General features: G+C 41.0%; 1 protein-coding gene across 1 annotated transcript in view; it reads right to left on the bottom strand.

Annotated features, from left to right (window-relative positions):
• mpp7a (MAGUK p55 scaffold protein 7a) overlaps nucleotides 1-17,832 on the bottom strand; it is a 126,183-nt gene that overhangs the window by 25,671 nt on the left and 82,680 nt on the right. The window contains exon 12 of the mRNA XM_034309481.2: nucleotides 4,832-5,002. Within this exon, the coding sequence (XP_034165372.1) occupies nucleotides 4,832-5,002 (171 nt within the window). The remainder of the gene's footprint in view (nucleotides 1-4,831; nucleotides 5,003-17,832) is intronic.

A 17,832-nucleotide genomic window follows, 5' to 3' on the forward strand; every position in this document is an offset into this window, starting at 1 on the left:
CAGAGCTTCGGCTGAGATGTGGAAGATGAGACAGAATCACATCGTCTAATGGGAAACATTTACATAAAAGCACAAATTCAAGGCATGAATTTTACTCAGAGCTCGATTAAAGTGAGGTGCTTGTCCTTTCCTGGTCCTTTCTCCTCATTTTAAAAATGTAGCCAGTGGTTTTAAAGTGATAAGTTAATCTAAATCCCTAAACGCTCAATCTGTAAGAAACATCTCCACTACGTTGACCTGAAACACTCTGACCTGAAAGGACTTAGGCCCTTTACATACTCTTGTGTTCGTCTCGGGGTAGGAGGAACCTATACCATCTGTTCCGTCAATCACAGTGATAGTATCCAATCATGGGCATCTGTGAGCTCATGTATGTGGAAGAGAGCAGACAGCGCTTTCCTCCGAGTGTGTTACACCACCCTGTGATTCAGCATGAGCAGCAGTTTGAAAAGAAGCGGCTGGCTGGCTTCACAGGTATCGGATGAAACGTGCTATCCTTCACCCTCCCAGGTTGGTACTGACGTGGTATAATGGGGAAGAGCTAAGAATTTGTCAAGACTAAATTAGGGAGAAAATCTGGGGGAAAAAATTTAGTATGTATTTCTGCAAATATGCGTTTGATAAACAAACGCTTGGTAGAACCGGTCCAGGGCGCAGGGCTGCACAGACCACTGTCCTTTTTGTCTTTCTGAAGCAAATGAGCCTGGACAAAATCACCCATTTCTACTCAGTTATCATTTTAAACCTGTGTGCCGCTGCCACCTTTACTTTGCAGATTAGCCATTTACAGCTCCAGCATGTGTGTAAGGTATGGAAGTAAAAGACTGGTGTCAGCTCATGCACTTGCGATCAGGTTTGTGTGCTTGTGTAGAGAATGTAACAGGCCTTAGTGACTCTGACAATGATGCTGCATTCTGCAAGTCAGAACATGGAATTATTTCATTTTCGATCTCTGTGTATTCAAGCTACAAAGTGGACACCTTGATGTTCGTCTTTTGTTAGCAACGAGCTAGCCAGCTAACGGCGATGAGTGATGTATATTTACCTGCTTAAAACAGTGAACTGTAGTGTCAGAGGATTTAGATTTAACAGGTGAATATGTCTGTATGTTGACTGAACTGAAGCTAATACTTGTATACCTGTATAGTATAACTCATTTAAAGGTAAAAAGTGATGCTTTGTTTCCTGTTGATGCTGTGAGCAGCCATGTTGATTTGATGTCACTCGGGGTTGAGGAGACCGTCCAGAGTTCCCGAGCAGGAATTCTGAGTGGAGGGGGGTGTTCTCTTTGATTTTGGTCACAGCCGTTGTGTATTTGCGATTTGATTGATATTTCTGTCATCACTGCATTCTCCAGATCCTTATACACACACTACTCATGTAAACGCCACGAAAAAAAATCAGAGAGCCAAAATCACATCAATCTGTTTCCACTTTGATATATTTTTATTTCTAAATGAATTTTTCAGTCCTGGACATTGCGTCCTTTCCATTGCATCCTGATGTTACTACTATTGCTAACAGGAGTCCCATAACGTCAACATCACAGAAATTTCCCTCAGCTCGAATCAAAGACGTTGAACAAAACAGATCATTTGCTCTGTTAAATAATCAGGTTTCAGCTAAGGCACGATGGTGGTCTCACTATAACGTGCATACGTGTACGTGTGTGTTTATGCTGGCTCTGGGATTAATATGTATCTAAACAGATAAGACCCTTATTTGTCTAGACATTTGTTTGAAATGGAGCCACTGACGGACGTGTCTCTCACGTTGGAGGAATATGGTTGATTTTATTTAACCCTGTTGTCCAGAGTCAGGGTTAAACATTGTTATCGAAATGGTGGAGGTTAAAAATGTCAAAGGCTTTGGTTTAGATTAATGAGTTTCATTCAAACTTAAAAACAGAGAAATACCCAGGCCAAGAAAAGCTCAGAGTCGACATCATGTTGCAAATGAAAGCCAGAACAAAGAAAGAGGAGAGAGAGCAAGAGAGCGAGAGAGAGAGAGAGAGAGAGAGAGAGAGACTGACAGAGAAGAGAAAAAACAGGAAGTTATTTAACTAATGGTTCTGAATTCAAAAATAATGTCTACACGCTGAATGAATGAGCGAGAGAGAGACAAAGAAATACATTCATCACAAAATGAAATGAGAAAGAAAGACAGGACAGAGAAACCCAGAAAGACAGGAACAATAATAGAGAGCAAAAAAGAAAAATAGGGGAGGACAGGGGGGGAAAGTAAATACGGAGGAGGAAAGTAAGAAGGTTCATCTCACGGGACGGAAAAACAAGCTGAAATAAAAACAGAGCAAACACACAGCAGACTGACGGCAGGTCTTTGCTTCGTCAGCGCTGAGACTGTCCATGACACTGTCCTCCAAATTAGGAGAGTTAATTGAAAATATTTGCATTAGCTTGACTGCAATAGCAGAGGCCTAATTGGGGCATCATGATGAGAGAAAAACACGCACAGCACATGTACAGTTTGTGATGAAGTCCATACACTGTGTTTAATTCACCAAACTAAACCACAGCAAGGCCTAGCCGGTGTATCACCATGACCCAATGCTAAATAAAGACTAAAATAGTCCCACAGTCACGGACAATTTTACTTGTCAGAGGTAAAACATATGGCGTGATAGACTTTCGCCTGGGAAAGGAGCATAAACGGCTACCTTCTGCATTACGTTATCATTTATATAGCATAAAAAGATGAACAAAAAACATGTAACCGTTGATATGGTGACTTTTCTGTAAGGAGATGTTTATTTAACATTTATGGAAGGAGTCTCCAGTGTCAGCGCTGGACAGGTAAAGCTGTAACTTTTCTGACATCTTCATGACAGAGGAGTTTACGCTTTGGGTTTCTCGGTAACATGACAAGCTGCGTTCTTCTCCTTATTTTAAAAAAGAGAGAGAGAAGGCGAGAAAACGAGAGGCTGGAAAAAAGGGAATGGCTATTTGTAGTTAGGGTTAATGCACATGAGAAAGGCACTAACTTGTTGCACAACATTAAATGTAACTATAAATGGAAAAAAAGTGCAATGTGTTGTTCTTTAATAAATGAAAAACAGTAAACATTGGGGAGTTGCTGTGATATTAGAGGAATAAAAAAAACACCTCATGGACATGCGGTTCTAGGAAAATAATCAATTTTGGGTTTGTAACAGTAACTCCACCTCATCACACCACCACTGTTGATTATTTTCCTTTCACAGCACAACACTGAGTGTTTTATTCCTTACCCAACACTGAGTGTTTTATTCCTTACCCAACGCTTAGTGTTTTATTCCTTACCCAACGCTTAGTGTTTTATTCCTTACCCAACGCTGAGTGTTTTATTCCTTACCCAACGCTTAGTGTTTTATTCCTTACCCAACGCTGAGTGTTTTATTCCTTACCCAACACTGAGTGTTTTATTCCTTATCCAACGCTGAGTGTTTTATTCCTTACCCAACGCTGAGTGTTTTATTCCTTACCCAACGCTGAGTGTTTTATTCCTTACCCAACGCTGAGTGTTTTATTCCTTACCCAACGCTGAGTGTTTTATTCCTTACCCAACACTGAGTGTTTTATTCCTTACCCAACGCTGAGTGTTTTATTCCTTACCCAACGCTGAGTGTTTTATTCCTTACCCAACGCTGAGTGTTTTATTCCTTACCCAACGCTGAGTGTTTTATTCCTTACCCAACGCTGAGTGTTTTATTCCTTACCCAACGCTGAGTGTTTTATTCCTTACCCAACACTGAGTGTTTTATTCCTTACCCAACGCTGAGTGTTTTATTCCTTACCCAACGCTGAGTGTTTTATTCCTTACCCAACACTGAGTGTTTTATTCCTTACCCAACGCTGACTGTTTTATTCCTTACCCAACGCTGAGTGTTTTATTCCTTACCCAACGCTGACTGTTTTATTCCTTACCCAACGCTGACTGTTTTATTCCTTACCCAACGCTGACTGTTTTATTCCTTACCCAACGCTGACTGTTTTATTCCTTACCCAACGCTGAGTGTTTTATTCCTTACCCAACGCTGACTGTTTTATTCCTTACCCAACGCTGAGTGTTTTATTCCTTACCCAACGCTGAGTGTTTTATTCCTTACCCAACGCTGAGTGTTTTATTCCTTACCCAACGCTGAGTGTTTTATTCCTTACCCAACACTGAGTGTTTTATTCCTTACCCAACACTGAGTGTTTTATTCCTTACCCAACACTGAGTGTTTTATTCCTTACCCAACGCTGAGTGTTTTATTCCTTACCCAACGCTGAGTGTTTTATTCCTTACCCAACGCTGAGTGCTTTATTCCTTACCCAACGCTGAGTGTTTTATTCCTTACCCAACGCTTAGTGTTTTATTCCTTACCCAACGCTTAGTGTTTTATTCCTTACCCAACACTGAGTGTTTTATTCCTTACCCAACACTGAGTGTTTTATTCCTTACCCAACACTGAGTGTTTTATTCCTTACCCAACGCTGAGTGTTTTATTCCTTACCCAACGCTGAGTGTTTTATTCCTTACCCAACACTGAGTGTTTTATTCCTTACCCAACACTGAGTTTTATTCCTTACCCAACACGTAGATATTTATACTAATATTTTCAGGTAATTTAATAAAGCATTAAAAGGGCATTATGATAATCCTTATTAATAATGTAATAATATTTAATTATACAATTTCTAATGAAATAAAAAGTATGTAGTTATAAAGCTGTTTGTACACAGGTTTGTATAAATGGTTTGCAGCCGTGATTAACTATATAGGAGTAACTATAAATACTTCACTAGGTGAAGTGTTATTATAAACACATACAGTACGGAGCAGCACTTACCGACCAGGACGACGAGTCTGTGCTTGGCTCCATGAGCTCTGCAGTACGGAGCCACTTCTTCATAAGTGGGCACATCAGCGGTGTCGTACTGCTCGCTCTTTTTACACTCGTACATGGACTTGTTCGTCTTTTTTCCTCTTTTGCTGAGACGGAAGCTCCTCCGTAAACCAGCTACACAGACAACACAAACAGATAGAAAAAGAGGTTAGAGGTTAGGACTGCTATCCTCACTCTCTACACATATATGACATCACTTCCCTTTCCTGCGGCTCTCCATGACGAGGCCAGCGCAGACACATCTCTGCTTGACTATGCAAAATCTGACACCGCAATTAGCTTCTGGTTTTTCACATTCGCATATTTGTGTCTTTCTGAAGCAGACGGAGTGAAATGGAGGAAAGAATCCTCAGGCTCTGGCGCTGCAGGAGGCAGCCCGGTTCGAGTCCTCCTAAGAGGAGCCGTTACAGCTGATGGGTTTTCATGTGCTGAAGGTCATCAGCAACGCCACCGCAAAAACTTCCTGTCTGATTATCCTGGAGAGCTACTCAGCCCCGCTTTCTAACGACGGCAGACCGCGCTGAAAAACAGAAACGTACCCCTCATTTGAGCCGCCCCATTTCTTTTTTGTGACAGATGCTAGTTAGCACGAGGACTGTACCAAACCAAAGACACCTAATATTCCACTGCTGCATCCATCGCCCCTGCGTGCACTTCTCCTTTTGTTTTCTTAAGTGATTAATGGATGCATGGATATGATGCAAGATACCAGAGATTAAGTGAGTATGAAAATTATGGACTGAGGCAATGGGGGCGAGAGAGAAGAACCTGATTTATTCGCTATAATCGTTTCCCCAGTGCCCGCTACAGAGCTGCACAGATGTGTCGCTGCAGAGAGATCCCTCCATTCCTTACAGCTTGTTCATTTAATAGGGTCACTTAATGATATGGCGGGATACAAATGAAACACGCCATAAGTCAAACCGTCCCTGTAGTACAAGTGTGTGTGTGTGTGTTCAAGCCTCTGCCTTTAGTATAAAATTACACTGGACTGACTTTTGTTCCACTTGAGTTAACCTGCAAGTTGCAGTGCTTGTGCCAGTCGAACCCATAATTTAATCAAATCAATCTTGTTGTGGAAAAACCATCTGCATTAATAAGCCAAAGATGGAGCTACAGCATCTAACAGCAATGCACGGATGGCCAGTTTGACCGAAATCCCTCCCTAATCAGTTCTGTTTACCTCACATGCAAGGACAGTGTGTTCGAGTACATAATCCAGCCTTTTGGCCTATATGACGCACTGCAGGTTCTGGCGTGAAGAATCTGTGTTTCTCCAGTTCAGGGCAGGTGCGTAGGTGCTTCATTAAATCAAGTCAGTACGAATTCCTGCTCTTCACTTGAAGGGACTTCATAAATCCAACCTTTCAAAATCATTTAAAGCCTTATAGACGTCTCCGTCCTGAACAGCCAGAATGTTGCCCTCCGTTTCAATGCGGATAAATAAATCAAGGCTTGGATTGAAAGTTCCCCCCAAACCTCCCGTTCCTTAAATTAGATGGAAATGAATTCATTCCAGAATGAGAGGGGAAAAATCTTTTGGTATTCTGGACTCTGGATATGGTTATGGAACATTAATTCCAATTTCTCTCTCTTTTTCTCCAAAGACTGATTCTTGGTAAGACAAATCATCACAAGGGAGGACATGAAGTATACTGGCAAACTGAGTCCATCCGAAATAGCTTCGACTTCTAGTAACAGGTATAAATATGGAAAACAGACATTGACAGAGCAACGTTTTCCAGTTTCTGGTGCTGAACATGGTGAATAATGGCTGGAACATGTAGCCATGTCCACACCACGCTCCCAGACCTCCACCGCCTAATGGCTGGTTAATTGGCGCAATGGAACTTACAATTACTGACTAGCAGCTCACAAATCAAACTGGCCCTTTCAATGAGAGAGAGAAAAAAAACTGCTTATTAAAGCCTCTAAATTCAGTGTAAATATAGTGTACACTTGCACACGAGTCACAGCTCCTCCTAAATTTCCAGAGCACGGTCAGAAGGAGCTGCTGTGGCCTGTGTATGGAGAGGACCTCAAAAAGGAGGCCCTCGCAGACACTATAAATATTAAGACAAGAGACCCAGAGGAAAGAAATAATGCCAAGAGTTTAACAAATCATCAAGGTGTTTGTTAAAAAGAAGGAATGGTAAGTGTAAAGAAGAGTTAATCAAGGATAAGAGGAACCATGTTACAATCGTCAGGTCGAATTGTCACGACTTTCTCCTTTACCCCAACATCTCTTTAGACAAAGGAATGTCGGACAGGAACGCTATTCCTCATACGTCAGAAGAGAAACACACACATACCACTGAGTAACACAAATTGCTTTTTGGACCATGTACCCTAAGTAAAGCCATACCTGTCTGATTACAATCAGAAAACAGACACACTGGATTTTCTTTCGCAACATATGGAAACATGGAAACAGACCCCTCCCTACAACCTAATTTATTTTCTTGCTTGTCCCATGTTGTACTGATTTGTGCAAGTAACACAGGAACATGGATTTACAAGTGTTTAGGCCTTACAAGATTTTCCAGGTGAAGAAAAAAAAAACCTGGACACATTCGAGTGACTTGGTGCATTGTTTGAATTTTAGGGAAAATTGCAAGTGCAATTTTTCCTTGTAGGGGCATCAGCTTATCCTTTCCATGTCCCAGCAAGGTGAAAGTAAGACTCCTTGTTAAGTAATGCATGAAACAGTGTGTGGGGTAGTTGTAGAAAAACAACAACAACAACAACAGTGTCAGCTTGGTGTGATGAAATGCAGAACTGTTTTTCTGTTCGTCAAAGTTAATGAGACCAAAAAACCCGAAGCTGTCATGTTGCAGAGAAATCACAAACCCAAACTCTTTTTTCCTGAACACATTCCAGTGTCGGAAAACTTAATGTTACAGCTTTACCTCTGACTGTACCAAGCTCTGACACTGGAGACTCCTTCCATATATGTTAAATGAACATCGTTTAGGTGGGACAACCCCTATACAGGTCACTGTGAATGAGCTGTTTCTATAGAAACGATAACCTGTTAGAACGAGTGCATTCATATAAACCTGTGTTTTGCAGCTGCACTAGTGTCAGAGCTGCTGTTATAGAAAATTAACCAACACCTTCTGACCAATCAGAATCCAGAGTTCAACAGCACTGAGATTTAAAGAGATCTATGTATGGTGTATGGTTATTCCAAACGTTCAGGTATGTGTCATTCAGGATCTCTCACCCCCTCGTTTACAGGCATCTGCGGAAGATGTTACGGATAGCGGACAGGCCCCTGGAGGAGCGCCAGGGAGACCCCCAGCATCAAATGGTTTCCGGAGGAACTCTCCACTTAGTGCACGTACAGAGACCTCTGATCCCCAAGTGTGCATGTTAACTGGATTCAGGATTATTGTATCCATTCCTCTGAGGGACAACAATCTTTTATGTGTACCCCAACCCCAGTGACCCTTTCCCATATTCTGCATTTATGAGAGACCCTATTTCCTGCAGCAGGACGAGGAAAGAAAAAGAAAAGTCGGATCACAATCACAGATGCTGATTTTTTTTTTTTTCTAAAAAAAGGAAAACGACAACTATTTAGTAGAGTTATTTGAAATATGTATTGGACAATATTCTGAATCAAGCTGTACTGTGTAGGAATTGGTGTCTGGGGAGTGACACTGTAGAAGCCGTTTTCCATTGAAGTGCATATGTGGAAAGTGCTTTTCTGCCCAAGTGATACAGGCTCAGTTACTCCCGCTCCCGTCGGCTAAGGAGAAAGAGACAGCTTGTGTCATGGAGTGGTATTTGTTTTTCCTCTCTGTCCTATCCCAGAGCTCGTCAGACAAAGGAATGTCAAGGCAGGAATGTTAGCTAATGCATCAGGGGAAACACACACAGACAGAGTTGTTGGGCTGCCAGTTGGGATCATTAGTGCGTTTATGCTTTGAGCTGCGCCAAATGGGATCATAGAGGAGGAGCAAGGCCAAAACTGCTACTCCGATTTTCCTCATCACCCACCTGCTCAATCCATCATAAGGCCATGTGTGATCACACCTACATACTCGGTCTTCTCTTTACAAGAACCCAGAGCATTATCTGAGCAATATCTGACCTCCACTGACCACTGCTGCTAGAAAGCTTCAGACACTTTACCAGCCCAAATCTGCTCAATCGAGCCACTGGATATACAAAGAAATGATTACAATATACACACACAGATACACTGAATGCAAAGAAACAGCTTCCTTTAAACAAGGAGGCTAATGATTCGAGCCTTTTTCAGTAACACAGAGCAGGTTATGGGGGCAGGTTCTTTTTCCTTCCCCCCACTGTCTTCTCTGTAACCTGGGTAAAGTATGCCGGTCCACCGAAGCATTGTGAGATTTCTAAACAACATAATAAAAGCATATCCTTGTTGTTCAAATGTTTACACTGTTCTGCTTTTAACAGGAATGAGAATAAAGATCTATAACCAGAGAATCTCTTTTGGTTAATGTGCGCGGTAAATTGTTGGTGTCAGTCGGATGTTTTTTTAAGTGACTTAAACCTGACATACTGTATATAAGCGACAAAAGCCTGGCAACCTCATTTTCTAGGTATGTGTGTGAGATAAATTAGGTATGCGGCAGCAAAATGCCAAATGATTGGCTCAAATGATTCCTCTGACCAAACCTATGGTCAGTGTGGTCTGACATTTCTTCAGTTCCCTGCTCACAACTTTTTAGATCCTACCTGCAATTAGTTCCAATTTACTGTTTGTAAAAATGAGAGGAAAACATAACAATGGTTTAATCTTATCCTGTCATATATGACCTCACATTTCAAAGGGGATAGAAGGATTATGAAGAAAAAGAAGGATGCGATGACGTAGCAGAGATCACTTGTGCCTCTGGTGAGTGTACGTAGCTAGAATAGTTTGATTGCTTTGCTAATCTGCTAACTAGCACAAATCTGAGCATGTAACAATCAACAAGCAACAACATCAGCAGTCGCTCCATGCCCGCAAGAACACCTACAACAGGCAGTGGTAGCTCAGTGGTTCAGGCATCGGAACACTTATCAGAAGGTTGTAAGTTGAAATCCCAGCACCACTGAGCTGACGCCGCCGGGCCCACGAGTAATGCCCTTAACCCTCAACTGCTCAGGTGCATAAATGAAATACCTTTTATTTCTGTAAGTCGCTCTGGATAAGGGCCGTAAATATAAGCGACAAACTGCATGTGACACGAGAGACTTGTCACTAACTAGCGTGACAGTAGCACTAGGCTACGATTGCTATAAAACCTCATGAAGCTTGTGTTCACTTGGTGTGCTTTTAAAGCCTTTTACTTATTTACTTCAAAAAGTTCTTTGGGTAGTTAAGGGTTCTTTTCTGTCTAAAGGGTTTCCAATTGGATAATTGGAATTAATTGGAATTCTAACTCTATTATAGTATTCGTAAATATTTAAAACAATCTGAACAATCTGAAGAAGAAAAAGAAACAAAGAGAGTCTAGTAAGGGAAATGACTACTTATAGCTGCTATAACGTAAGTGATAACTTCTTTTGTGTACATCATTAAAAGTAACTATAAACGAATAAAAAGTAATGTGTTATTCTCTAATAAAAAAAAACAACTAATTGCTGGCAAAGTGCTGTGATAAGAGAAATAAAACACTTCATGATACTACTCCAGTGTTGCTCATTTTCCTGTAACAGCACACCCCAAGTGTTTTATTCCATACTCAAGAAAACGCTCTCGCTTGGAGAAAATCTTCTGTCTGCTTATGTAAGGGGTCTGTTGCATCTAAAAAGGCCCATAATTTATTATTTCTCAGGAGACTCGTGAGCCTTGGTTCCACTCTACCTGCTTAAAGGACTCCTGTGTGCAGAGGAGATAAGTTCTCAAATTGAGCATTTTTATGTCAGTGTAAAAAAAAAAAAAAAAAAATAGCAGGCTCAATTTTTCCATAACTCCATCCTTAATTGGAGTCTGGGGGCTGATGGCTTTTCCAGCCTTTACTTCTCCTCCCCAACTGTTTTCATCTGCTTTTGTTTTCCGCCTCTCTTTGTCAGAGTCTGCTGCCGAGTCTGTGTTGCAGCCGGATGTTTAGAGACGAGGTGCTGTGGAATGACTTTAGCTGTAAGAGGTGCTTCTGAGAGGCGTCTTGCTCCGACGGTGCGGTGTAGTGTTTCTTCTCAGCTTCCTGGGGCATATTCATGATGATGGATCACATGGAATGCTAATCCTGAGCTGTTATAACCAGACAAGGAGTTAAGAAGGAATAGCGTAGGATGTCAAGAGTTGGCTGCAGAGAGAAGGGGGGTGACATCTTGTTCTCTCTGGATCGCCAATACAGGAGATCCAATTTCAACTAGACCTAGATGCTAACTCAAAAGTCCCTTTAAGGATTGTCTGTTAAAAATATTTTACATTCAATGGAGAGTAGCAACAGTAGGGCTTCAGGAGAGCAAGAGACCAATCCTACCTTCATGAACCATCTCGTGTTTGAAAGTGAAAACGCCATTTTCATACACAGTTGAAGGCGATGTTGTGCTGATGTGTTGGTTTTTATGGTTTAGCTCATGAATAATAAAACTGCAGCTGCATGCCAAATGTATACATATGCATATTTTAGTGTGAGTAGTGTTTAGGGGAAAAAAAACCAGCACAGTAGTGTACATGGATGATGCCTTAAAACAACTTAAAAATGTGTAGAATGTGTTCGACACTTTACACTGTCGCAAACTAATTCACATAGCAAAAGGGGCGGAGCCACTAGGTGGCGCTATGGTGTAAATTTTGCTGAAAACAGCGAGAATGCAGGTTCATCAAGGATGCAAATGAAAAGCAGAAATGTTTGTGATCAACTTGAGATGACACTGCCTTATAAAAATCAGGTACTACACACTCAAGTACAGTGTACAGCATAAATCAGCGGTTCCAAACTCCTTCAACCTGAATGATCTGCCTTAAGTACTTTACTTAAAGTGCGACTTTACCTAGGCTTACATAAAGTGAAACTTCTGTAATAAAAGAAAAAACACGTACATTAAAGTTGGTGAAATATATTAACATCTCTACTAGTTTTTTTTATTAGTGTAAACATGTAAAATTAACCCCTGGTCGAGATACCCTGGTATAAAGTGTACACCATTTGGGACACAGCCAGTTGTTAGGTTATTGTTTTTAAGACTTTTTGGTGGCTTTTTGATTTTCAGTGAAAAGTCAGGTCCAAGTCAGGCTAGAACGCAAAAAAGGAACCGCCGTCCATTTAAAAACAAACAAACAAAAAAAAACACAGCTGGACATTTGATGCAATGTACTCTGACTTGGCCATGCGTCAGCCAATGGCCAGCGACCAAATGGCCTTCAGTCATTCATACTAATGTTGAGCAAACTGATCACAGTTGTCAAATCACATCTAGAACGGTTCAAACCAAAACTAATGAACTACAAATTGCAGCTCACAGTGAGCCTCAGCTTGGCACACTCTTAGTTTGTGCACACATCTATTGGGTTACAGCACAAAATACAAATCAAGCTCCACCCACAAACACGACTACAACAAACCAGCAATCACAGCAATCTTTTTTCTAATGGATGCCAGAAAGTGCTGGAAAAACAAACATACACAAATATAACAGGAAATTAGCAAGTAAAGTCATCCACATTGTTTAAATGTGCAGAAGTGATCATCTATTGGTTGTTCTGTTGCTGAGGTTTGATGACCATTTGATAACCGTAAACATGGTTATGACCATCGTTACAAACATAACCATGGTTATCATGGTTTTGCGAGTTAGGCAGGGAGGCAGAGGTAGTTATAAATGGATAACAATACACCAGTGGCAGGTGTCTCCTATAAGCTGCCTTTCAGATATGGATAAGAGGGAGAAGCCCGATCTTGCTCTCTTTCTCGGCACTTGCTTTCTTACACTTTCTCTGTGGTTAACAGGTGTTTTCATCTAAGGCAGGATGTTTTCAGACTCAGAGCAGATGGAAGTCCTGCTTCGTGCCTGTACTTTGCCCAACCTGTAGTGTTACCAAGTTCTTTGATCACCTTGTTTGCAAACATTGTAGTAATTTGGTGTGGGGGAAAAAGTCTGGTCATGAACTCCACTTGCTGCCTCCATCTCTTGTTTACAAACTGGTTAAATGTCGGTTCATAACAGATGATTCCAATTTACTGGCGGCAATTTTGTGTTCCAGCTTATCAGAAACCACACTTGACTCCACCTGTTTAATCAGTTTATCTTGGCCTTCATTGGACACTCTGGTATGGCTCCTGGAATGAAAACTTCCAGCCACACCAGGCCTTTATGGATAGGATAGGATCCTGTTCTATGCTATATACATGATGAATGAAGACAGAGTATGTGGAGGAGTGAACGTTTCCGTCCGTCATGTACACACAACTCCCACCTCACTCCAGATACACACACAGGTGCAAACTGTAGCGAGAGACCCGAGCAAAAGTTCAGAGAGATGGGACCACAGGAGAAAAGCACTGGTGTCCCTAGCACCCAAACACCCACATTCATCCCACCAGCTGAAACCTGAGCAGCACACAGAAAACATCTGCGCAGTTCACGACAGCACAACTATGAGCACACCAGGCTTAAATCACATTAGCAGAGCACTGGCAGGCCTGCTGAAGAGGAGTTTTGTTTTAAGGGGTGCGTGTTTTTCCCCCCACAAAACCTCTCCTGTTACCCGGAGTGTGTTGAGCGTGGCAGAAAGACAGACCTGCTCTCGGACTAGCCTGGCTGAGGCTGAGGTCAGGAGGCTGGTAATGAAAAGGCAGAAAGGAGGAAAAGGGAGGGGATCTCAGCGTTGAAAAGGTTTGACCCCTACAGGATGACCGCGGCTGATTGAGCTTGGCAGATTGAACAGTGTGGTGTTATTTATAAACTCTGGGCACACTACTTGTCCTGTTAAATCAAACCAGTTCAAATGTCTAAAAAAAAAATGACTGAGTTGAGGCATGACCTCACAGAGAGCACGAGCCTACACAAACACACCGGTTTGTACCGTAGAGAAGGAGCAGGAGACGGCGATTGGGCCAAGCAGAGTGAGAGAGAAAAAAAAACTCGTGCAGGGTTGACGAGGCAGATGGTGAATTCTTGAGTTGAGAAGAAAGCACTAATGGGATGGTGCTAGTTTCTCGGCTTCACACAATGCAAGACGGATTTGTTTAAAGCATACCAACATGGATGTGACCTCTGTATTATGATTTTAATAAACGAATGATACTGTAGGACAAGCGGATATAAAGCAAGCTTTCTATCAGCTGTAGCTGTGGTCAGCTTAATCAACTTGCAGGATCACGCTCTTTCCACTGACTTTCTTTTCATTTCTAACAGGATCTCAGAAGATACAATCCACAGGAAATATACATGTTTAAAAAACTCTACTGAAGCATTTACTTTGTATTTTCAGCAAGTGTTCTCTAGAAACACGTAGGGGACACAGGACGATGTTTAGCATGACGTAGCACGGAATGATGTGGGGTAGAATTAGAAAGTGGGAAATGAGGTAGACGTGGAATAAACGCTGAGGTGGACACAAAGTGATTAGTGGGGAGTCGGGAATGAAGTGCATATAAAATAAAGTGTCTTTCATGACGGAGATCTGTAAATCGACAGCGTTGTAAAAAGAGGGTGAACAGGTGAGAAGGCTTTTCCCCAAATTTTTTTTAGAGGCTGGTGTTTAATGCTTACAGCAATTTATCTCAGAGACTTTGTTCAAATCTTTTGCACACTTTTCTGGTTACGAGCTTCAGAAGGTTAAAGGTTGTACTCTGATTGGCTCTGTGCATATGCACTTGCTTGTATACGTACTGATGCATTTACATTTCACTGGCTTAAAGCATATAGCAGTTTATCTAGACACAGTCTCAGCTCTTTTGTACACTTTCCTGGTCAGAAGGTGTTGATGAATTTTCTATAACAGCAGCTCTGACAGTAGGGCAGCTACAAATCTCAGGTTTATATTAAATTTATGTTTATGCTTTGCTGATAAGTGGAAGGACTGTTTATAGCTGCTATAATGCAAGCGAGAACTAACTTGCTTTGTGAATTTTCCACAACAAATGCAACTATAAATGGATAAAAGGCATGATGTGTCATTTATTAAATAAAAAAAACATTGTAATTGTTGGCGAATTGGTGTGGTTTAAAAAGATTAAAACACACTGGGGATGTACTGTAACCCTGCTGTTTATTATTTTTCTATAACAGCAGCACAACACAGAGAATATGCTAGAAATCTGGATTGTGAGGCTGATCCAGACAGCACTAAAATTCAAAACTGCTGAAAAAAAAAAAAAAAAAAAAAACAGTAGGCATTTTGGCAGGAGTTTTCTTAGGGGTGGAGGGAAATAAATAGCAGATCTGGACAAAAATGAATTTAGAGTGACACCTGTAAAGTGTAGTATTAGCCCTAATGGTGAATTGAACACAAATGACGAGATCTGGAAAGGACACACACGGTTGTCCTTCATATGCCACGAAGCTCAAGGGCGCATGACGTGACCGTTGTGTGTGCAGTAACTGCTGTGATGAAAAGGCTCTGTGAGTGACACGGTAATGATAGAAAGCAGACGGAAGAGAGTGCCTGAGATCTGGCTCTGAAACGTCCCGCGGCCTGCGCTGACCACAACAAGAACCGGCAGAACCGCCACCACATAGGCGTGGAACTCACCCAAGTCCTTTAACTGCCATGCAGCTAACTTATACAAAGAGCTATTTAGGCTAAGCACGCTGGCAGCACATAGGAAAACCATAAACTACAGTCGTTTATGACTAGAATATGAGGAATGAGTGCAAAATTGCCTGTTTGGCTTTCACTCATCCTGTTCTTCAGAGTATCTACAGAACAGCCTTCTCTCATTACACTGATACACTCATTTCTGTTCAGCGCAAGACTTTCAGAGCCTCGAGATCCGAAACAGATCTTTACTGTCACAGAAGGAACATTTATCAGCTCCTGATGAAAATGTTTGGATTTAGACCGAAGCCACAAGAGGAGCAAGAGACGAGCGCAACATAATCTCAGGGCTGCTAGAGTTTCCCAGGACGAGTCGGAGCTGAGCGTCATGGCAGCACACGTCCAGAAAATAAGACGAGTTTTAAATTATTCAGAAACTGTTCGACAGTAAACCATTTTTATGTGTCGCAAATTTTATACATAATGACACATGACAGTAATGCCAAGGTACGATACTTTTAAATAAATGTAAAAATCTGTCATCTGCAAACAATAAAATGAAAAAAAGGAGATGAAGGCGAGAGAAAGAGGTATTTGAAAAAATTACAAAATAAATAAAAAAGCCTGCATGATAACAGCTATAAGTCATTATTTTGCTCAAAATTGCAATTGTTTAGCTATTATTTTTATATAATTGCACTGAATTCTGAATTCCTTTACATATTATTTTAATTGGAAGATTTTTATAAGACTGTTCCTTAGTCACATGGTTAAAATAATAGAATCAGTGATGGGGTGATGTGATGAAGTGATGGTGGCGTGATGGAGTTACTGTTCTTTTCCTAACGGCGCATCCCAAAGTGTTTTATTCCTCTTATACAACATTGAGTTTCCAAAGATTACAATTTCCATTTATTACAGAATGACACTTTTATCCATTTGTAGTTACATTTAACATTGTGGAATAACGTCCACGGATAAATTCAGTTCCTGTTCTTACTTATACATCGATCATTCCCTCACCAGCCTCTCTTTTTTCCCTTCACTTGAAATTCATTAGACAAGAAACGCAGCTTGTATAAAATATAAGATATTAGAACATGTTAGTCGAATAGCAGACTTCAGCCAAGCTCTCCAATACGACTGATGATTATTTTTAACCGAGTCAATTAATTATGCGAGTAAATTCCGTGGAAGATGAAGGCTATTCTTACATAAATACATCAAAAATACAGCCGCAGACAGTTTAGCAGATTGGAGCCACACAGGCAAGAGCATAAAACTCCCATGGACACATCACAGACATGACACAATGAGCTTAATATTTAGTTTATAGGCTGTAATAAAGCGCGAGTGTGAAGGAGCGGGCATTTACGTCCAACACCTTGCTCATGTATGACTCACGATGCAATGATGCACAATCACTGAATAATGGCACACTTTTACTACACAATCGCACTCACTGAGCAACAGCCATGATGTGGAATTAATCCCTGAGGTGGGGTGGAAAAGTCACAATCGCTCTTTTACTGTTAGAATGAAACTATCCAAGATTCATGAGCTATGTTGTATGCGCAAGCTTCCTTGTCCAGTGAAATTTTCATGCATGCTGCAGTAGAAAAAATAATAAATAACAAAGCATAAATAATCACAAATAAACCAACGATGTTTAAAGCATTGTACAGCGCAGATGAGAAGAAGACAGAAATATCCGTCAGGAGTGAACAGAAATGTCTGCCACGTTGGGTGCCATCTTGGAACTTTTTCAGATTACAATATAACATATACACTTATTCATAATTAACTGAAAGATACTAAAATTTTAACATGCCTGAGCTAGGGATGTAACCGAATTCAAACCTGTTATTATGAACAGATAATGTGCTCTAAACAAATACAGACACAGACACGAATAAGAGGCGCACTACTGTTTTTTGGTTGTTAGGTTTTTTGTTTGTATTTTTTTAAAGAAAGGTTCACAAGTCGTCTGGTTGAGGATAGAGACGTGCACTGGGAGTGAGATCCTGAGGGATGGAACTAAAAGTCTGATATGAAGCTCACAGGACAAACAAAGAACTGCATGTTGTATTAGATTTACAGCGTTCATTCATTCATTCATTCATTCATTCATTCATTCATTGATAAATTAGGCTACGAACTTGTTTATATTTTGGGAACAAAACCAACTAAATGATTTCCTGAACATCGTGGACGGAATTACTAAAACACTCCAGCGCTTCTCACTAGTTGAGATCAGTCATGAACT

This window comes from Pangasianodon hypophthalmus, chromosome 12 (genome assembly GCF_027358585.1).
Source record: "Pangasianodon hypophthalmus isolate fPanHyp1 chromosome 12, fPanHyp1.pri, whole genome shotgun sequence".
Classification (NCBI taxonomy): Eukaryota; Metazoa; Chordata; class Actinopteri; order Siluriformes; family Pangasiidae; genus Pangasianodon; species Pangasianodon hypophthalmus.